Source organism: Ooceraea biroi, chromosome 1, assembly GCF_003672135.1.
Source record: "Ooceraea biroi isolate clonal line C1 chromosome 1, Obir_v5.4, whole genome shotgun sequence".
NCBI lineage: Eukaryota > Metazoa > Arthropoda > Insecta > Hymenoptera > Formicidae > Ooceraea > Ooceraea biroi.
In genome coordinates this window covers 20561484-20582767 of record NC_039506.1, presented here as the reverse complement: position 1 = coordinate 20582767, position 21284 = coordinate 20561484, and the positions used below count along the sequence as shown (strand labels likewise).

The 21284-nt window shown below is 44.0% G+C and overlaps 3 protein-coding genes across 8 annotated transcripts; 1 reads left to right on the top strand and 2 right to left on the bottom strand.

Moving 5' to 3' along the window:
• The first annotated feature begins 97 nt into the window (after positions 1-97).
• Positions 98-2247, top strand: LOC105278538 (EARP and GARP complex-interacting protein 1). The gene is made up of 6 exons (XM_011337691.3): positions 98-566; positions 652-877; positions 982-1202; positions 1310-1488; positions 1583-1876; positions 1958-2247. The coding sequence occupies exons 1-6, from the start codon at positions 525-527 to the stop codon at positions 2118-2120; spliced, it is 1125 nt and encodes a 374-aa protein (XP_011335993.1). The 5' UTR covers positions 98-524; the 3' UTR covers positions 2121-2247.
• LOC105278537 (RNA-binding protein pno1) lies at positions 2163-3822 on the bottom strand. The gene is made up of 3 exons (XM_011337690.3): positions 3168-3822; positions 2897-2986; positions 2163-2817 (listed from the first exon to the last, which is right to left on the bottom strand). The coding sequence occupies exons 1-3, from the start codon at positions 3213-3215 to the stop codon at positions 2287-2289; spliced, it is 669 nt and encodes a 222-aa protein (XP_011335992.1). The 5' UTR covers positions 3216-3822; the 3' UTR covers positions 2163-2286.
• A 748-nt stretch (positions 3823-4570) lies between these two features.
• LOC105278539 (platelet binding protein GspB) lies at positions 4571-20962 on the bottom strand. 6 transcript variants are annotated; one of them, XM_020031355.2, is made up of 12 exons: positions 20715-20962; positions 19507-19546; positions 18953-19091; positions 18175-18303; positions 17879-18045; positions 17531-17747; positions 14574-17450; positions 14087-14467; positions 11356-13962; positions 10448-10568; positions 9702-10225; positions 4571-9332 (listed from the first exon to the last, which is right to left on the bottom strand). In XM_020031355.2, the coding sequence occupies exons 4-12, from the start codon at positions 18299-18301 to the stop codon at positions 9274-9276; spliced, it is 7080 nt and encodes a 2359-aa protein (XP_019886914.2). In that variant the 5' UTR covers positions 18302-18303; positions 18953-19091; positions 19507-19546; positions 20715-20962; the 3' UTR covers positions 4571-9273. The 6 variants fall into 6 exon arrangements, with proteins under 6 accessions (XP_019886914.2, XP_011335995.2, XP_011335997.2 ...); XM_011337693.3 differs by lacking the exon at positions 19507-19546; XM_011337695.3 differs by lacking the exon at positions 19507-19546 and having other exon boundaries at positions 11500-13962.
• Positions 20963-21284: the final 322 nt, after the last annotated feature.

Sequence of the window (21284 nt, the reverse complement as noted above, 5' to 3'; positions counted from 1 at the left end):
ACGCACACGGCAACGGCGGCGCTCGCCGCGACCGACTGGAGGGGAGCGGAGCAGTAACGTTCGCGGCGTCGTCGCGTACGCTCTGAAGTTGTTTGCGTTCTGAAGTTAACCGCAACATCTGTCGAGCGGGAAGATGGAACGGAAATCGACTGTCGCGTAAAATCTCGTTCGAATTTTAGATGTAAACTGTATATATGACTATAAAATCTGTTTGATAATTTGTTATGCTACAATATTTTTAAAAGTAAATATGTGTGTATGTGTGTGTGTGGATAAGCCTTTACTATATTCACGACGTGGATTCCACGTGACAATCGTGGGTACGCAACGTTGGTAGATGCCCCTGAAATGCCAAATCTTCATTCAGCTACGTTCACGACTGTCTAGATTGTTTACTGTGCATTTTTGACAGCTCGTAAGGTTAAGTTCACCCAACAGCTGATTAGAAGAGATCCGACACGTATCTTCCTGCGGGTTTCGATAAATGTCATATTCTAGCTAGTAAAACGTAATAATACTGAAAAATGGAAAATGACAATCCTGTCATATATGGACTTGAATTCCAAGTACGACAACTTACGTACAATTATGCGTTCTAAATTATTTTTAACAAATTATGTAGAAGATACATATTACCATTTTTTATTCCAGAGTAGAGCGTTATCAGCCCAAACGGCCGAGGTAGATAAGGTGAGGTTTCTGGTAGGAACGCAGTCCCTGAAATTCAGCAATAACCAGGTCCACTTGGTAGAATTTAACGAGGAAACGGGCAACTTGAAGACACAGATATTCCAGCATCCGATAGGAGAAATTTGGTCCTTACAAGCGTCTCCAACCGAGACCGACGTATTCGTCACGTGTTACAATAGTTTAAGTGGTAAAGAAGCTCATACATGCATCAGCAGACTGATATTCATCGTTTAGGCTGAACTGATTTTTGCTTTCGAGAGATAAGTTTCCTCAAAGGCTTTGCTTTTTCAGAGGATGGTACCTGTAAGATGAAAGGTGCCATTTGGAAATTCCCCGAGATGGAAGAGTATACTAACGATATTCTACAGCTGACTAAATTGGCGGACATCGATACGACTCCATACGGCACTGATCTCAAGACCATCGTCTATCATCCTGCGGACAGTAAAAAGTTAATTTCCGTAGTGGATAACAATTTTGTTTTGTGGGATTTAACAAACGATGGGCCACAGGTATCAATTCTATTGTTCGCTCACGCGATTGAGACTGCTGATGTTTCGCTTCAGGTCTAAGTCATTCTTGACGAGATTGCCCAAGAGCTTTTCTATATCCCATTCAGGTTGTGACAACGCGCACTTTGGCAGGCAAGGGTCAACCACGGTTCACGAACGGCAAATGGAATCCCATTGCCGCCAATCAGTTTGTGACTCTGAACGAGAACAACGTTCGCGGGTGGGACTTGAGGAGCCCAGCTAACGCCACTTGGTCCATCTTATCCGCACACTCGCAGATCATCAGGTAACAACGACGCAGAGACCGATTGATCTTCAATTGGAAACGTAGTAGAGTCCTAAATCGCTCCTGCTTTGATGTAAGTCTCCTCGTCTCCTAGGGACCTAGACTTCAATGCGAATCGTCAGTACTTCTTGTCGACTTGCGGTGATGACGGATACATGAAGTTCTGGGACGTCCGGCAGCCGACGGAGCCGGTGCTGTCGCGCATGGAGCACTCGCACTGGGTGTGGAACATAAGAATCAACCGTTTCCACGATCAACTCGTTTTAACGTCCAGCAGCGACTCCAGAGTGATATTGAGCAGCGTCGCGTCCATCTCGTCCGATCCGTTCGGGCATTTGACGTCGATCGAGGAGGAGTTTCCGCGCGACGAGTCTGGCGGCAAGAAGAGGTGAACGAAGAAACTCTGCTTGAGCAAGCTTATGCTTGCGATTTACATAAGCGGAAAATCGTACATGTGTTGACATTTCAGATTGGAGGATGGAGTAATAGGCAGGTATGAGGAGCACGAGGACAGCGTGTACGCAGTGGAGTGGTCATCTGCCGATGCCTGGACGTTCGCGTCTCTCAGCTACGATGGCAGATTTGTCCTGAATAAAGTGCCGCGCAAGTACAAGTACCAAATACTTTTATGAGTCTCTGGAGCAGATCTTGACCAAAAAAACGAGAAGCGGAGATGCCGTCGTACTTCGTTATTTATTATCCACTTTTCTAAGACTACTGTTAATAAAATCTTAATAAAGAAATACATTCACGCGTAAATATTGTATAAACAAGTGCAATAAATATACAACACTTCAATTACAGTCGCTCCGATATCCTACTAGCTATGTTTCTCAACTGTCCGTAAACCTTGGAAGGTGGACTGCCAAGGATCAGGTTGCATATGGCTCTGCGAGCCAGCTGTATGTTCTGGAAGGAGCCGAGTATGTGTATCCGGTTGTCGGCCAACACGATTCTCGTCTTTGTCACGTTCTCGATGGCGAACTTGGTCCTTCCGCCTTTACCTGCCAACCTGCCGATCGCCCTCGACCGATGATCGCCTTTCATCTGCTGCCTAACGTCCTGTATGTCGAACGACTCCACGAACAGATCGTCCAAGCGCAGCAGCGCTAGTGCGTCCTCCACTTCGAATCCGCAGACGAACGCCTTCACGAAATCTGCCGCCTTCTGGAGATGCGCGATGTCCACGGTCTCCGGTGACGTTCTGATCTCGACATTCCTCGTCTTCAGGTTGAAACGTACTTGCAGTCGCAGGTGCTCGACGATAGGCGTGAATATCTTCATCCAGTTCTCCTTCAGAGGCGTGTATCTGTGAGCCGGTACTGGCACCTGCAATAAAAATAATGATTTGCATCTTGTTAAAATGATGTATCGCAAGATGCATAGAAAGAGATGGTCAAGTTCTTACCCTCCGCTGTTCTCCCCCTTGCACGGTTTTGGCCCTTTTCTTAGCTGAATGCTGCTTTGCCTTTCCTTCTATGCCATTGATTACCTCTACCTGAAAAAGCAGATGAACTGATTAATAAACAGTGCATTAAAGAGATAGGTAAGTAAATTTCTTTTTAGATAAAAGTATCTTCAAGAGATTAGATTACGTATTGCTGTTTGATAGTCCCAATAAACCATAGGTTGTTCAAGACCTAACCTCGTTATCGCACAAATTAACGAAATTTCTGTACCTCCATGTCATTGCTGCTAGCCTGACGCTTCTTTTCTTTCTTCAGCATTGCAGCGTTCTGTTGCTAAATTTTTAATCACTAATCAGAGAGCTGCCGGAGAACTTGTGCACGTGTGGGACATACAACAACGTAGGTGACAAGTCATGTGTTGTAAATGAATAGAGGGGATACGAATAACTCGGGAGACTAGTGGAAATGCAGTAGATGGCACGTCCAACTCACAATTCGCGCACGGACCAATAAGAAAGCAGCGCGCGATTCTAGATATATTTTTCTGGCAAACTTATAGGTTATAGCCGGATGGTTAGCGGATTCGCTGGACGATTACGTAACGATTGGAAGAATTTTCCGTTCACTGTACACGTTACTGCGTACATACATGAAAAGATTGCTTTTTCTAGCTCTTGAATCCGCAGGAGTAAGACAATATGTTGCGCAATTAATCGTCCTTTTGCTGAACAAAATGGCAAAGCGGATACTCGTCGGTTAAGTAACGACTGTACGCTTGATGACATTTGACTTCTGGAAAATTTGATGGAATTCGCATGACTTTTTCACGTGGATAACTTTCGCTACATGTTTATACAGATGAACGTTTGTTGGCGGAATTATTCTGCCTCGTTTAAATGTACTTTTAAACGATAAACAAGATACAAGTGGTAAATCTTATGTTTCCTCCGCTTCTGATGTCACACAAAATGGCTGATAAGGAGTTGCGACTGATTGTACACTCGAGCAATTATTCGAGAGCGAATGAAACGAGCCAGACGCAGAAATGTTCCTAATACAATTCGCAAAAAGGGATAAAAATGGGCGAATATCAATTTGCGCTCTTGTGTAATTGTTATACGAGTCACATTTATGCACGTAACAATTCACAAGTATAACATTAATAAATGCATACAAATGCGCTTTTCAGAAATAATGTGTACCGCATTAATTAATACGCATAACGCGAGAAGTCAAAATGTCGGAACTGTATCGTTACATTAGCCGATGATTATAATAAACAAGATTTACACAGGGGCTAAGTTACTGCATATCGTGATTATTTATGCATCCGTACGTGGTATCTAATGTAAAATTGTTTTCAATGTAACGCAATGCTTTTTACATTTTCAAGTAATTCAAATAATCACGATATAATTTTCTTGGAAAGGCACAGATGTCAATTGTAAATCGCGGTGGAGAATCATACAGGTTAATTAGTGAAACAAGAACGATAATGTAACGAGCAACATACACAATCCGCGCGATGATGTAACGATCGTAAGGTTTTTCCCGCATAATAATAATCGAATACGCGAATAACGAATACCGCTCGACGATGAAAATGGGTAGAATGCAACAATATACAACACAAACAAATGCATATTTTTTTTTATAACACATTTTTCATTATCTTATAAGAGAGTCTATGGTAATTAATAATTAATAACAAGAAAAAAACCTTTTTCATCAATGTGTCTACAGTAATTATTAAAAGATACAATTAGCAAATTACTATGTTGTGTATTCACTTTGTGTAATAATAGGTAATAATATAATTGTAATATATTTTCCTCTTCATATAATCATAGCGCGCGCGCGCGCGCGCGCATTTCTCACGTGTGCTCAATCGTTTCTACAAATATAATATATAGTATCTAATTCTTTATCTCTTGATATATACATATATATATATATATAGATATATATATATATACACATTCTGTCTGAAATATATATATATATACATACGTATATATATAGGTTCATCTGCCCGGGATTATTATCAATCATTTACCTCCTTTTTTTTACCGCTATTTATACGTCGTATAACCGAATACTAAAAATACAAATGTTTCTTTGCATACAGCAGTCGTCTTAAAGTCGTCGGACGCCTCATCCTCCGGCATCCGGTGACGCCTTTTAAAACGTACACCCATATACATAATGTAATGTTTGCGGTCTTGCCTACAAAATTAAGGAGCTCGTCTTTCTCTCTCTCTCTCAAGCATACTGTATTTATTGTATAAACTGGCTCAAGGAGCGATCGCGATTTGCTGTTAATTATCAGAGACATGCGCGGAAATGTTGGAGGGTGTTGCAGCTCACACCCACCGATTTCTTCCTTTGTTTTTTCCTCATGAAACAAAACGTCAACAGCAATCGTTTTATTTGAGCTTCTCTAGCACACACGTATACTACACGTACACCGACTACCCTCAACCGCGTTGGCTGTCAACGGTTACTCACACACCGGAGTACATTGTACATTCGGTATCTGATCTTTGGCGCATTATCAACCGCTTGCTCTCTTTTCTCTCCTTTCTTTCTCTCGTTCTCTCTCTCTCTCTCTTTCTTTCTCACGTTGCACGCATACCCATGCGATTAACACGACAAAGATACTCCTCGAAGAAGCTCCTTAATTATGCGAGCACACTAAATGTGTGTTGTGTGTGTGTGTGTGTGTGTGTCTCGGCTTACACTTATAGACGAGGGATACCTGTATTTACAGAAAAGGACTTATTCTCCTGCGTTTTGTAGTCTATACAATCATATAAATGTAATATTCAATGATAAAATTGTAACGTAATAATGCCTAGCCTATCTAACTACCTAACGCGAGAGAAGAATATTTTACATCGAAATTACAATCTTTCCTCTTTTTTTCTCTCCCTTAATTACTCTTGCGTATGTATATATATATGTGTATATATATATATACATACTATGTATGTATATATATTGCATTATTAAATTATTATATATATATATTACACTCGATCTCCTACATTTGCTTTATGCAATGGGTGATACGAGGATTGAATGACGAGACGCGCGTCTCCGTGCCTTCCGTGAATTGTTTTTTATATACAGTCAGGTTGCGTGATTTCTCCCCCATCGACGAGTAAAATAAGCATGCTATTATATACAATGTAACCCACACTGTCTAATAGAGAAATAAATTCTGCGTAAACAAGCAATATTCTAACTAAATAGCTCGACGTCGACGTCCAAATTGGGAAACTCAAACCTGCACCAAGCCGCGAAGCACCGATCAGCGCAATCTTCCTTTCATCTCGCTTGATTAACATCGTACATTGAAGTTTGCATTCCCATTTTAGGCGCCGATTCAGTACTTAACATTAGCGTGTGAGAGAAGCATTCTCTATTCAAAGAAATGTTGCCTGGTAGCCATCAAACCCTTTGGGAAAAGAAGTGTTGGATAATCTTTACGCGCGCCGCGTAATTGAGCACTGCACTTACATCGATATTTTGTACATTCTACGCTCGTAACAACGACTGTAGCGACGATTTCCCATTCTCTCTCTCTCTTTTCATCATATAATAAACGTGCATTTGGTCTGTAAGGGGCGAGTCTCTCTCTCTCTCTCTCTCTCTCTTTCTCTCTCTCTCTCTACAGAGCTGCATATGTCCGAGAAACAAAGCGTAACCGAATTTCAGATTACGTCACTTTTAATGTTAACAGTCAAACACATTAACAGTAGATACATTATATGATTACGTTGCACAATTAACTTAATCGCAAACGAATACTTTAAATCTGTTATACATTTAGAGCATTCGTCTGAGCACAAGCAGTAACTTTACGAAAAGCTCATTACAGCAAGTTTAACATAAACGCTTCAATTAATTAGAGACACAAAGTGTTAATTATCGTAATAAAATGAACGATATGGTATCCTCGAAATGATTGAAATGGCTAAACGACATTCTACATTCATTTGATTTTGTCGCTGCGAGAGGAATGAGATGTCCGTTGACGAAACAACTGCAAACAACAAATGCATACTCTTCCATAAAATGTGTGTGAACAGTGCTACGTGATGACTACTGCAGGCTCAGCTCTAGAACTTTAAATTCTCAACTGTATAAGTTAATATTTATGTATAATATAAAACTAGATTATCTGTTCACAAAAACAATAATCAATATAAATCACATACATATAGATTTACAATCTTGTATATGTACGTATGCACATGTAATTTAGCGCTTCAGTTTTGTAAGAGAAGTTAGTTACTAATTACATGAACGCGAGAGAATAATAATAATAATAATAATTACAATGACCACGACTGATTTTTTTGCACGACTTTAATTATTACTAATTTATAATAAAAATTTAAACAGTTCCTATATGTACAACGGGAGGATTCTTCATCCATCTTTACAAGAAATTATTTACAAAATATATTCGTTCATATATTACCTATCAAATTAACATTGTATTAATTTTAGCTTTCTTATATCAGAATTATATATATACATACATTTATATATGTATATATATATATATTCTTTTATCATCTTCATATATTTTTATGCATGTCTTCCAACGTTCACTGTGTTCGCGTTTTTATAAATAAAAATAAATCCCTTTTTAAAAGTTCTACGTTTTTCTCTTCCGACCACCGCGATATTATCATAACTCGAGACGAATCTCTTGCTGAGAGACCATGTTTACCGCATTGGCTGTAATTACCAGATTTCTACGTTTAGAACTATTGAATAGGAATATTTATGAACCCCACAAAAAAGAATCCTCGTACGATTGTTGCTATATCATCCTTATTATGTTACTGCGTAAAAACGCGAATAAGAAAGAATTCATCTTGTCCGGATTCCGAAGATGCCGTCTAATCATTCAAAATCATACCAGAAAGAAGAGAAACATTTCAATCTTTTGCGTGAGTAAGCATTCCGAATAAGCGTGGCTTATGGTATACATGGCGGAAACTAATCAACGTGCGAGAAAAATCCGTACCGCGTTACCATGTAATATGTGCATTTCACTTACACGCACGTGCACGGAGAAAGATTTTCGTGTAACAGAAATAAAGAGACGACACACGATAAATAAATAAATGTGTACAGACAATCGGGGGCATGCCTAAGCAGAGTCTATCAGCAAAGTCGTCAGAGCTAGCAATCTATGCCCCTCCCACCAAGTTAGCAAATTCGTCGGTGATAAATTATGTATTATTTTCTTTACTTACGGCAGTAACAGTGTCGGATTCGCGATTAATTACTTAATTCGCCTTCAAAGACTTGGACTTTCTTTTACCGTTTTTCCTTTACTTTTTTTTTCTTTCTTTCTTCATCACTTTGTACTGATACAATGAACGAAAGAGATTTACACTCTGGAAGAAGATGATTTCCGAAACATAAGTAGCTAGAGTTTTAAATTTCTCTTAGAGAGATCTTACTACAACTAGGTTCTTTCCTTCCTTTTACATCTACCCACATTAGAAAATTGCACATTGAAGAATGAGGATTTTTAGTACTTGCGAGTGTAGAATGAAACATCGAACTGGTAAAAGAAAGTTACACACAATATCTCGGCAGTATTTGAGTCCAGTTCAGTTACTTAGATCGTAGTGTGATGCATTGAGCAGATCGAATCTGAGTAACTAAACCTCTTTATATATATATATATATATATATATTTTTTTTTTGTTGTCTCTCTATCTCAGGAGTACAGCATAAAGAGTTGAGAACGCTAGACGGTGAAAATAGAACGACAAAAAGTAGGCTAATCTTTTATTTTGTTCTTTAGATACGTCATTCTTAAACATTTAAGAACATAACAATTAATAATAATCAATGCTTCATTATATGTATAAAAAAGAAACTCTTTTTAAACAATTACTTCCAACAATATAATCCTTACGATCTACGCGCTAAGGAGAATAAACGACACAACTGGAAAGAGAGAAGAGAAAAGAAGAGAAAGAAAAAAGAGAGAGGGAGGAGGTGAGGGGGAATGGGAGAGACAGCAAGAGAAGCAGAAAGAAAATACACGAGAGAACGATATGTATACTATCTTCCATGCATAACTTAAGAGATTGGTCAACGAATATTTTACAGCATTGAAAAAATGCCTTCACACCGTCCAGCACCTCTCTTTTGACACGATACTCCCGTTTGTTATACGCATACAGCAACAGTTGTGCGCTTAGTGTGACGCATTACAGTTTCACCAGGTGGGATCCAGCCATACGGCGATCAAATACCCATTCACGTTGGTTTTGCAGTCGGACAGATAGGCCTTGACGAGCGACGGTAGCTAATCACTGTCAAGGTCGCTTCCCGAAGGTCATTTGTTTTCTCGGGATATTCGCCTCCGTTTCGCCTGCTCCGCCGTTTCCGCCGTTGCTAAAACAATGTTTTCCCGCTGTACGAGCTGTGTGGTATGCAATTAAAACAATACATGTAAAACACACATTAGCCACAAAACACGTCATCTACAATAAGAGTCTTCCGTTACGAGTTCAATCTCATATTATCAGATCAGATGTATAATAATATATCATGCCGAAAAATTGTAGAAAAAGAGCGAGAATGAAGCACAGATAGACTAGAAATTGCAGATCCAACAAATTTTATAATAACGATGACGATGATGATAATAATAATAATAGAAGAAACAACATGCTCATATCGATAATAAAAAGCTGCTAAAGGACCAGATATCGAATGCAGCCTTTCGGACGAAGCGCTCTAGACGGGAAGTAAACTACGTACCAGCACCGCTGCGAGTTTTTCGTCTGTTAATATCATCGGAGGATCTGGACGCGCCCCTAGTATTGCTCGCTGGTGTAGCTAGCGGTGAAGCTGTATTCTGCCGTACAGACCTTCTCGTTGTTACTTCGCCCACGGACTCGTTGCTGGACACGGAAGTACCCCGTAATCTCTCCTTCCCGACAGTAATTGTCGCTGTTGTCGTCGCCACTGCTGTTATCGTCGTCGTCGCTGCCGTTGCAACCGCCGCCGTCGTCGTCGTCGCCACCCCCGTCGCCGTCGCCGTTGCTGTCGTCGTCGACGTCGTCATTGTCGCTGTCGTCGGTGTTGTCATCGGCGTCGCCGTCGTTGGTGTACTCACCGGCGTCGCCGTCACAGTCGTCGTCATCGTTACCGTCGTTGCTATCGTCGTCGTGACAGTCATTGCCGTCGTCGTCGTCGTCGGTGTCATCGTCGTCGTTACCGTCGTTACCGTTGTACTCGGCTGCTTGGTGGTTAACAAACGGCTCTCTCTTTGCACTCTATTACTGGCATTGAAATTTGATATATTACTGGAATTAATTTGACTGCCAGAAACAGCTGCGCTTATTAAAACTTGTTCTAAGGTAGTGAAAGCTTATCTTATGTTAGGGGAAAGCTCTCGAGTCTCTGAGATATTCTGTACCTTTCTTTCGGTTTGCTCTCGCGTTTACTTCCCGATCATTATTAAAGAAGAGAAAAAAAAATGCTGTCAGATGTGTGGTGCTTACTTTTGATCTTTAGGCTTTGGGGAAGCAGCGGATGTATCGTCTGACAACCGTACTCTTGCTTTTCCTACAGACTCAATCAACGGTTCGTCATCAGACGAATCTACTTCTACCACAATGGGACCTAAAAATATAAAAACGCTTGTGTCACATATAAGTCTGGCCTAAGTATCGTACATCACAGACGAGTATGGAGTACGAGAGATAGGCGAATTTTAGAGCTAGAAGCACGCTAGAGATTGAGGGAATATCTTGACGCTGTTCAGCCGCATTTCAATTATTTCAATTACTGTGCCTGCGTATTGTTACAAGCTATTCTCACGGTACTAACTAATTTTCAACGAGTATCAACGAATCTTTGGAACGTCCTAGAAATTTGCTCATAAACAGTCCTGTTTTTGGCAGCCTTGTAATTTGCTCTACATACAGAATCTATAATATGTGTGTGTGTGTATATATATATATATATATATATGTATATATATATATATACAGGATGTCCACCTACCGCATTATAGCTGATAATGACAAATTCCTTAATGAATTGCGAGTCTTCTTAGGGAAAATTTGATGAGGCGCTAGCAAAACATAATAAAATTTTGATTCACGTGTACATGCATACATTTGTACATGCACGCATTCACGGAACGGTGAATCGATAACATTTAAGTCACTGGAAAATCACTGGATCGCTCATCAAATTTTCGCTACAGAGAGGAATTTTCATGCAACTTCAAATTTATGAAAAAAGATCTGTCGTCAATACTTGATGCGCTAATAGCTAAACAGCCTGTATATGTAGAAAAAAAAACATAAAAGTTAAAAAAGAAAGAGATATTCAGATAAAATATGTAAAACAGAAAGAAGAGAACTCAACTACTACGAAGAAAATAGTAGCATGAAATAAACACCTTTCTTAGCCTTTGTCAATATGTTGAACCCCTTCTTTGATTGCTCTTCCTTGCCAGGTACTTGTTTCTTTATAGAACCAGCCTCTTCTACACCCATGCAAGCTTTAATAAGTTCTGCGGCATTCTCTGAGCATTTCCGTTTACCTGGTCTCGGCTGTGGATCATCAGCTGTGCTCGATGCAACGGAACTCTCGCTCTCTTGCCTTTTCCGTTTCCCTATCTTTATTGTCGCGTTAGGTGACAGTTTCGACACTGCCAGTTTCGGACTCGCTTTCGCGAAGGGCGATATACTACGACGCTCCTCTAACTTATTAGGACCGTGAGGGCTGCTCTTCGGTGTTTTCGCGATATCCGGGCTGTTCAGCTTCTGCGATCTGGTGCGTAACGACCGTTTCTCGTCGTTCGGGATATCGATTAGAAGCTGCTCGAGCAACGATTTCGGCGGTCTCTTCACGTACTCGTCCGAGTTGGAGTTGAGCCTCTCGACGAAGTGACCCTCGTCGTTATCCTCGATGCATATTACATCCTGCCGACCCTCGAGCTCCTGCTTCCGCCTGCGTTTGCGCTTCAGATGCTCCACGTCGCTCGAGTCGACTTCGGGATTCTGCGCCGCCGGGCTCGGTGTCTCGTCCCGCTGCAGGACCACGGGGTTCGAGTACGTGTACAGGGGCGGCGTGATCCTGATAGGCTGCGGATCCTCGCCGAGGGGCGACTGGATACCGACGCTCAGATCGCTCGAGTCGTTCACCATCTTCTTCACCAGATCGTCTGCCACTTTCTGAAGATTCACGGATGGCTCCCGGAGCGCGATTGGCTGATGATGACTCTGCACGCCGCACTTCTGGCTCTGCTCGGCGCTGCTCTCAAACTTGACAGCAGTCGCGTTCAGCGAAATGTTATTACCATTCTTCGAGACATCTGAGAACCGATCGACCTGCCTGGTGTCGTCCACCTTGACGTTAATTTTAGATTCTACTTTGATTTCTGGATCGCAGCTCTCGCCGCTCGCGCACGTGTTGCTGTCCGCTGTTACTGTCGCCGCGCCGCCGGTGCTGTTCACGAGCACACTGTCGAGCTTCGTCTCAATTTTATTATAAGCAACATGATTTTGTATTATAGGCACACCGTTATTATTATTCTGTCCATGAGGTTCGTCGCTTAATCTAATTGCACTGTTACTTTCCGCGCTCTCTTCGGAGTTCGCGTTGTCCGCAGCTCTCGACTCCTCGTGCTTAGAGTTCGCCTTACCCTGATCGTTTTGGTTAACGGTACTCTCTAATTTAACGCTAGAACCGTCCTTGTCGATGAAGTCCTTCGCTTGTTGCTGATGCGCGCATTGCAATAAGTTATTATCACTATTCGTACTGCCGGCACTATTCGTACTCGCCGCGGACGCCGCGGTCGCGATGGTCACCGTTCCTGTCACCAGCGGACTGGGCGTACCCTTGTCGCCGCTCACCGCGTCCAAACCGGTGACCAAATCACTGTGTCCACTACCCGCACTAGCATCGTTACCACTAACACTAGCACCACCAGTTCTTGCAACTGCCGATGACTTTTCACTAGACACACCCTTCGCCTCATGCTCACCGGAGTTTGATATATTGCGACTCAGCTGATTCTCGAGATAACTCGCCACGGACACGGGACTTAATCTTTGCGGGCCACTGGACTTGAGAAGTTCCGAATGGGAATTTGAACACATATCACTACCACTAGTTGAGGAAGGCACGTTCTTATTGGTGGTTGACAGGGCGGGCTCGCCCTGTATAGCGTTCTTGGCGCCGCTCTGCGTCACCGACTCGGTCGCCGACGCGGGCCTGTGCAACGGAGACTCCCCTTGGTTCGGCGATTTCTCGGAGAGAGCGTCCATCGACTCGATACCCGAGTCCTCACCGCCCCCACCGCTGCCGACTCTCTCCAGATTCGCGTCCACGCCGATTCCGATCGGCACTGTTGTACTCTCGAGCAGCTTCTGCTTCACCTTCGCCTCGGTCACGTTTATCTCACCGATCGGCAGAGTCGGCTTGTTCGTGGCTTGCACGTCGATAGTCGGTGGCCTGCTCGTTTGCTCCATCGAGTTGCCGATCACTGTAGGTGTAGTCTTCAGCAGGCTGATCTTCTTCGTCGCACTTTCCGCCTTTTTGTCCGCCACCGTTCCCGTGATCCTGTCGACTTCCATCACATTCAGTAGATTCGACCTCTTACCGTAACACGCCCGCTCGAGGGGCTTGTGTCTGTTTAGGATGGTGTTCACATCGCACTTGGCCACTACGTGATTCTTCAACTTCTGACCGATATTCTGACTCTTGACGGTCGCGATGTAATTCTCCATGTCCGATTTACTCTTGACCGAGAGTATCCTCGTCACGGGAGACGGCTGAGAGTTCTTCGTCGTGGTCTCGGTGTGCACGGCTACTTTACTCTCAGGATTGTTGGACGAGTTTCTGGAGTCGCCCTGCTGCATCGACGAATTCATCGTTTTCAATCCAGCCTCGCTCTCGAAGGATACAGCTACGGTCGCCTTCACTGTTGGTATCGTACTCGCGAGACATTCCGAGGCTGCCTTCTGACTGTTGAAGTGTGTAACTTCGGTATTCGGAGATTCTGCAACATTAAACGTTAATTATTTCACTAGTCGAATACAACTCTATCAAAATTTACAATATAAATAATAAAGCACTGTTGCAACTTTTGCAGTTTAAAAGTCAGAATTAAAAGTCAAGTTTACCTCCTAAATGCAGATCTTTTTCATCCATCAAACTTAACCGTCTTCTCTTGTCTTGGCTTATCAAGTCCTTCTTCACGCCATTGAGTTCCGTTAATCTGGGAGCCACGCTGCTCAACGAATTGCTCTTCTCGACGATCGACTTGTTAATGTCGCTGTCGCTCGTTCGTCGGATCTCGCCGACCTTCTTGACTGCGCTGAAATCATTTCCAGTTAAAAGCGAATCCGATTTTCTTATCATTTGCGTTGCGTCGCCCTTGTAACCAAGCTTCCTCCATTTCGATTGATTATCCAAGATTCGACCGCCCGACAGCAGATTCTGTTCCCGATGTAAACCGTCTCCCGATTCCGATTTCTTCTTAGAATCCCTTCTTTTTGTTTTACCTGCAAGTGAGCGCAATATCACGTTTAATTAATTATATATTGCAATAAATAATAAATATTTTAATTCGTTTTACAAAGTTAGAGTAATATAAATGAATATCCCTACCTCCTCCTATTTTATGTTCCTGCGTGTGATTTTGCGCATCGAGATCCACTTGACTCTTGGTTAAAGCTTGTGGCGCGTTCAAGGACTGACTCGGGATCGCGGACTTGTGCTTCGAGGGAGACGGTATTCTACTGTTCAACGGTATATCGTCCACGTCGCTGTTTTTGCTCGAGCTCGGCTTAGTGACGGTGCCAGTCTGTAAACGCACGGCGTCCACTGGTAGCTCCTGTTTTAAGGCATTCGGTTTGGTCATAGCGGCTTGCAGCAGGTTGCTCACTTTGTTGACAGTGTTTATCACTGCGCTGGCGTTGTTTATCATCGTGGAATTCGACAGAGGTAACTTGGAGGCTGCAGCCGAAGTGCCGATGATCATGCTCAATGATTTCTTCTGCAGCAGTTTGTTCCCGTCGATGCACTCCTTCATCTTCTTCAGTTTGCCCTTCCTCTTGATCAGGTCGCTCTCGCCCTCCTTCAACGACTTCTTTTCCTTCTTCCTTTGTACTACTGAAGCGTTACGTCCCCTTAGAGAAATGTGTAACGGAGGCACTCGCAGCTGCTCGTCGCCCGTTCCCGTGCTCGGCACGCCGCCAAAGATCTTGTTCACAGACTTGTCGGCCTTTCGCATCGGCGGCGTGTTCACGAAGGAAACGTCGACCTTGTACGCCGGCGTAACCGGCTCCGATTTCTCAAGTTTCAGTCGCAGCTTGATCTTCTCGCCTGGCATCGGACTGTGCGCAGTCTCTCTGCTCGACTTTATTCTGCTGTGCTTCAGGCTTCCCTCGCTGGCGGTGGACTTGGCCGTCGTCTCGGAATCGGACTGATCGGTGTTGGTCGTCGTGTCGTTCCTCCGCGAGAAATTGCTGTCTGCGTCGTCGTCGGAGAATATCGAATTCGAACGATCATTCGACGGCGACGGAAAGGAGAAGAAATCGTCCTGGTTGTCCACCGCGCTCTCCGGCTCCGAATCGGAACTTTCACTGGGCATCGGCTCCAGATGTCCCGTCAAAGGATTAATTAGAAACTGTCGTATTTTCCCGGTCGAGGTGTACTCCGGCTCCGGTTCCGGATCCTCCTCCGGCTTTGGAGACTCCGTGGCTTCCGTCTTGTTGGCAGACGGGGCGACGCTAGCGGTCGAATTATTTATGCGAGACCCGCATTGAGGAAAGGCACCTGAAACCTGATTCGGGACTAACAAACGCGTAGTGTTGACTTGAGCAACTTGTAGAATAGAATTGCTTTGTGCGTTCCACGTTGTGGTCCCATTAGCATTGCTCGTCGCAGGAGACTGGTAATTTCTACTGAGGATATTCTGACTCTGCCCGTAACGAAAATCAGTAGTTGCGCCGGTGTTAATGTTCACGTTCTTCACCTGATTATGATGCAGCTGCTGTTGCACGTTCAGTCCTTGATTCGGTTGACTTAAATGCGTTTGCTGTGGCACCGGTTGCCTCGGATAAGGCGGCGGAGTCTGCTGACGTTGACTGTTTAAGTAACCTAGCCGTTGTTGCGGGACGCCCAAGCCCACCGTCGGGTGCTGCTGCAATTGCTGATTCTGCTGTTGCTGTGACTGCAACAGCGGCTGATTCCCAAGAGATGCGGTTTGCAACGGCGTGGTGGTGTTTTGTTGCTGCAGTAGAGCCTGTTGCGTTGCCGAGACCTGTGAAATCTGTTGTGGATTGATCTGCTGTTGCTGTTGCTGCTGTTGCGTGAGTAGCTGCTGCTGCTGAAGTAACAACTGCCGTTGCTGCAAAGACGCTCTGATCTGTTGCCCGTTCACCGGATGCCTGGCGGCGAGCTGACTCTGCATCTGGACCTGCGTAGTCCTGTACGCCAACTCCTGCCTAATGGGAAACTTCTGCTGCGTTTGTACTTGATTGTGCAGAGCTGTCGCCTGCTGCTGCTGCATCTGTCCACCAGCCGTCGGTACTTGGTGTACCGTCGTTTGCGGCGGCATCATGTTCTGCCCCACGCCAACGGTACCGCCAACACCACCACTAGCACCGACGACATTGACCGTGTGCTGCTGCGGTGGCAGTGTCGACGGTTGATTAGCGTTGACAGTCGCGAACGCCGAAGATGTAGAAGTCTGAGGCAAGTCCGAAGAAATAACTGCTGCTGCTGCTGCTGCCGCCGTCCCCGTCGTCGTTGCAGCCGTTCCTCCGACCAGATCCTCGCTTTTCGACGGATCCAAATTCGGCGGCGATTCGCTGGGCGACGGTAGATCTTTCCTTCGTACCGTGGGCTTCTTTGTGGCTCTCATGCGGCCAGTGAGTCCAGAATTGTCAATAACCGCCGGTGGTAACATCTTCTGACTCGGTGCTACGTTGTTCGCGTGGGCACCAGCGTCGTTCTGCAAAAGATTCACGAGTAACGGGCTCGACAAGGCAACCTGATTTCCACTGCCGTTCGAGCTTCCTGCCAGATTGGTGCTGCTGTTGTTTGGTGACAGACTAGATGCCGTGGCGATCGTAGCGGGCTTGTACTGGTTCGTCAGTTGCGCGACAGTGACGACCGGCTGGGTCGTCGTGTGACCGGTCGTCAGCGCCGTCACCGTCGCCAGACTCTCCTGGGACGGGTACGGCGGTGGTGGTTGCGTGTGATGCTTGAACTGCATCGTATTCTTCATCGTCGTGGTCTGCGACTCGCGACTGTGTATCGCTTGGGCGGCGTGCGTCATACTGGCGAACGGGAAGGGACCGTTATAATTGTTCCTGGGAGACGCACTGGGATTGACCACTTGCTGACTTCCAGGCACGCCAACGTTGCCCGCTGGTGCGGATTGTACTGGTTTCGCGAGAAACGGTGGAATAGGATCACAGTCTGTGGGCGCGACTACGTTCGGAGAACGAAACTGGGGAGTCTTCTCCGACGATGTTCCTGGAACGACGGAAACTTCACGTGATATCCACAATCCGATATATCTTTCTTTTTATCGATTTTGCAACGTGTGAACTTACCAGCTGCTATTATCTGAGCAACATTGCGCAGCGTTGATGAAATGCTGGTGGCATTGCTGGGACCGGGCAAAACCGTCGAGGGATTAGTGTCAGCAGTAGCTGTATTACTAGTAGCATCGCCTTGCGACTTCGCTCCACCCTCTTGCGTGGTTCCAGAGTGCAGCACGATTTCTTGCGTGTCTCCGCCAAAGCGACTGGCTATCCTCAAAGATATTACCTACGGGAAAACGACAGATATAGTGATACAAGTAATTTATTGATTATACTAGGAACCATAAAGATGGTATTATAAAAAAAAACAAAAAAAACAGATAAGAATACACTGATCGCGATTGCCTGATAAATTACCTGATCTCCTTCGACTTGTACTGAAAGTATGCCGAGTTGCGTGAGCGTCGGCGAACCCTGAGCTGCTAATTCCCGCAGTCGCAGAGCAGCTTCTCTGGGTATCGAGAACGTTACTCTGACGGAATTCCATGGTTCTACCTTGTTCACTTTCAGATCGTCCCCCTTTTCTGTAATTTTCACAAAACATTGAATGAATTCCGCCTGCTCATTAATAGCTGTTACTTAGTAAAAAGCATAATTAATATTATTATTATACATATATAATTAAACCTGATATGAGAATCGAGTAATATTACCTTTGCAAAGCAATGTTTTGAGACAATTAAGAATGACTTGAAACTTTTGAGGAAAGTTTGGATCTCCGAGGTCACCCTCGCACGTTACCACCGTCTCGATAAGATCACCATCACTATCTGCCGCCATGACTGTAATATTCATTATTGACATTAGTTTATTAATCAGAAAAATTACGTAATAAAATAATATGACTATGATAACAATATGAATATTTTGGTGAACAAGAAATATAAATATGTCAATCAAATGTTAGTTTTAATGTGCCATAAATTAAAAAAATTTTATTATATCAGTGACAGTATAAAAATTTAATTATAATTTAAAGAGAAATTGAATGAAAGAGAATACAATAAGAGAAAGAAAGGTTAGAAATATGTAAAACAAGATGTAGCGTATAAATAAATAGATACATAAAATATTCATTTTATTTAACTTGCATAAATGTATGCATGAATAATACAAATCTTATTGTGCATAAAAATTCCTTTCAATTGCAATAAAAACATTAAATATTTTAATATCCAATTACAAGAAACACAATTTATTTTCTTTTTTAGTTACATTAATTTTTTCAGGAAATAATTTCTTAGCCAATTTATTGTTGATAACCATAAATTTTGCAATCTCACTTCCAAATCAATACAACAAGCTGCTCGGTAACGTTCAATGACACGATGATCAATGTAACCACAATCATCATGCTAGAGTTTAACATAACACAAATAAGAGCATGATTTACATAGAAATTAGATTGCGTATACACAATAAAATACGTACCAGCCACAAATCACATAACTACCCAGAGAGTTTAGAAACGCCTCGGGGTGTTGCTCCAATATGTGTGTGATGATGAGATGTCGTGTGCCAGTTGTACACCGACAGCTCCAAATCACACCAGCACTAGTAACCTTGTTTACTATTGGACAAATAAAAAAATTCGAACATTAGGCTGCGTTAGAAACGTCAAAATATTGCTTACATAACATAATACACACATAGACAATTCAGTATTGATAGACAATACAACACGCTCATGTTACGTGGGCATATCAGTGAAGCACAGTGTAATAATTTACAACGCAACATAATTTATACCTCAAGCATGTCAATCAAAAGCCTTTCAATAGCATGTTTAAATATATTATAAATTTATAACAAAATCGCGCGTGCACTTACACACACACACACACACACACACACACACATTCATGCACTAGCAAAAAGAAAAAATGCCACGCTATACTTGGGAATATTTCAGAAATTGTACAAAAGAAACGAAATTAAATTACACAAGGTGCTCAATAACCGAAAAGTAACGCAAATTTTCTAACCTTACATTTTTAGTCGGCACTCAGACTATGACAGCTGTGACTATAACGGCGTGAAAAAGGAAAAGAGAAGAAATGAAACGATCATACACTACATAATTGTAGCCGCGGCACAATACTAATCTTTAGTAACATGGCGTTATTAGTCAATATACACACACATACGCACAATTTACGCATAAAATGTATCTGCCATGAAAATAAGATAATTTTTGATAATGTAAAAAATCTAAGCATTTTTAATAACGCTATTGAACATTTCAGGTCTCAGCAAAGTTTCAAACGGAGCGCAGAGAAGCCCCTATCAAGCATGTGTGAAAAAAAAATCTCGAGCGCACAGGATCACATACATGTAAAGATAATTATCTCCTGACAACGAGAGACGAGGGAGTACTGTCAATCAGGCGGAGCGATGCTACTCGCTACGTGATCGATAAGGGAACCGATCGTGCGGGAACGATGTGGAAAATGACAAAAACACAGGCGCATAAACAAAAAGTGAGACCCGCTAGGCCGTTACTTAGGTTATAATCGGTGCGCGATTTCCGGGAAACCCGAGCAATTTCCGCGGGGGTATCGGGAGCGCGTCGGCGGGTTCCTGCCCGTCGTCTCGTTATCACGCCGTGTGTCGCATCACGCGCGCACGTAGCCGCGGGTGCGTAGCCCCCGACCGGGAGAGCATCGTCACCACCGTCATCCGCGCGCACGGCACGGCACGGCAATTAAAATCCCCTGGTGTAGACGGCGCGGCCGCGGCCGCGGGGGCACCGTGCGCCCGAACGCGCCAGGAGGAAATAGGTTATAGAGCGCATTTTTTCGACTGGGCGCGAAACGCGGACGCGCGTGCCGTCGGGTAACGGCGGTTACGGGGCGTGGGACGCGCGTCCCGGCGGTCGACGCGACGATCTCGTGCGAAATACGGCATCCAGACCATCGGATATCGGGGGGCCACCATTTTGTCCGTCGGGGGAGGTGTACGTGAAGTGGGCTCAAGCATGCTCAAGATAGACCGTCAAAAGTCGGAATTATTTTTATTCGGCCCGTCGCCTACGCCGTGGGCCGTTACGGCACGGCGCGCACACACGGGCGCACGTAGTCGCGGTTACACGGCGGTGAACGCGGTGCGGCCCTGGCCAGCGGGCCTCACTTCACAAGTCGTCGCACAGCGCCCGATTTGATACCGTATGAACACAGGAAAATTTCAACGTTACCCCATTTCTTTCCGACACCGTGCGGGATTTCACGCGTCCGTACAGCACGGAGGCACACCGCCCGGGCACTGGTCTTAACCTAAAACACACCGCACGGGCCTTATTTCACTCTCGGCACACAGCGCGCGGCAGGGATCACGAAAAAACTCGACATAATCGCTAATATAAAGAGACAAGTCATAAAACGCCATGAACAATAACAAGGTGCCGCCATTTGCAATGCGAACAACTGACATGCGCAAATCAATTGCGCGTGGCATGCTGGGTATCTCATCCGGGGCGCCATCTTGCCGATCGTTTTATACATGCTGTCTCATAACCTCGAAGCGCCTCTCGTCGCTTGCCCCATGTCCCCACGACGACGGGGTTTCTCTCTCGACGACAATTTTCATGTAGCACGTCGAGTTTTTTTATTATATCACGCGTACGAATGTTACATCCTTTACAACTAAGTGGGAACGTTCAAGGATCGAGGATATAGTTGCGATCCAAGTCGAATGACAAACCTGAATACTGAATATGCATACATATTTATAGCGAACCGGAATAATTTAGCAAAAATTGCCAAAT

What these genes read in the sequence shown, in the direction of transcription:
- LOC105278538 (XM_011337691.3), top strand. Translation starts at nt 525, where the DNA reads ATGGAAAATGACAATCCTGTCATATATGGACTTGAATTCCAA. An exon ending in TATATGGACTTGAATTCCAA is followed by an intron (nt 567 to 651) that starts GTACGACAACTT and finishes TTTTTATTCCAG; the next exon opens with AGTAGAGCGTTATCAGCCCA. An exon ending in GCACACTCGCAGATCATCAG is followed by an intron (nt 1,489 to 1,582) that starts GTAACAACGACG and finishes CTCGTCTCCTAG; the next exon opens with GGACCTAGACTTCAATGCGA.
- LOC105278537 (XM_011337690.3), bottom strand. Translation starts at nt 3,215, where the DNA reads ATGCTGAAGAAAGAAAAGAAGCGTCAGGCTAGCAGCAATGACATGGAG. An exon ending in CTAGCAGCAATGACATGGAG is followed by an intron (nt 2,987 to 3,167) that starts GTACAGAAATTT and finishes CTGCTTTTTCAG; the next exon opens with GTAGAGGTAATCAATGGCAT. An exon ending in AAGGGGGAGAACAGCGGAGG is followed by an intron (nt 2,818 to 2,896) that starts GTAAGAACTTGA and finishes TTTTTATTGCAG; the next exon opens with GTGCCAGTACCGGCTCACAG.
- LOC105278539 (XM_020031355.2), bottom strand. Translation starts at nt 18,301, where the DNA reads ATGGCGGCAGATAGTGATGGTGATCTTATCGAGACGGTGGTAACGTGC. An exon ending in TGCTCAGATAATAGCAGCTG is followed by an intron (nt 17,451 to 17,530) that starts GTAAGTTCACAC and finishes CCGTCGTTCCAG; the next exon opens with GAACATCGTCGGAGAAGACT. An exon ending in ATTGACAAAGGCTAAGAAAG is followed by an intron (nt 10,569 to 11,355) that starts GTGTTTATTTCA and finishes TTATATTTTTAG; the next exon opens with GTCCCATTGTGGTAGAAGTA.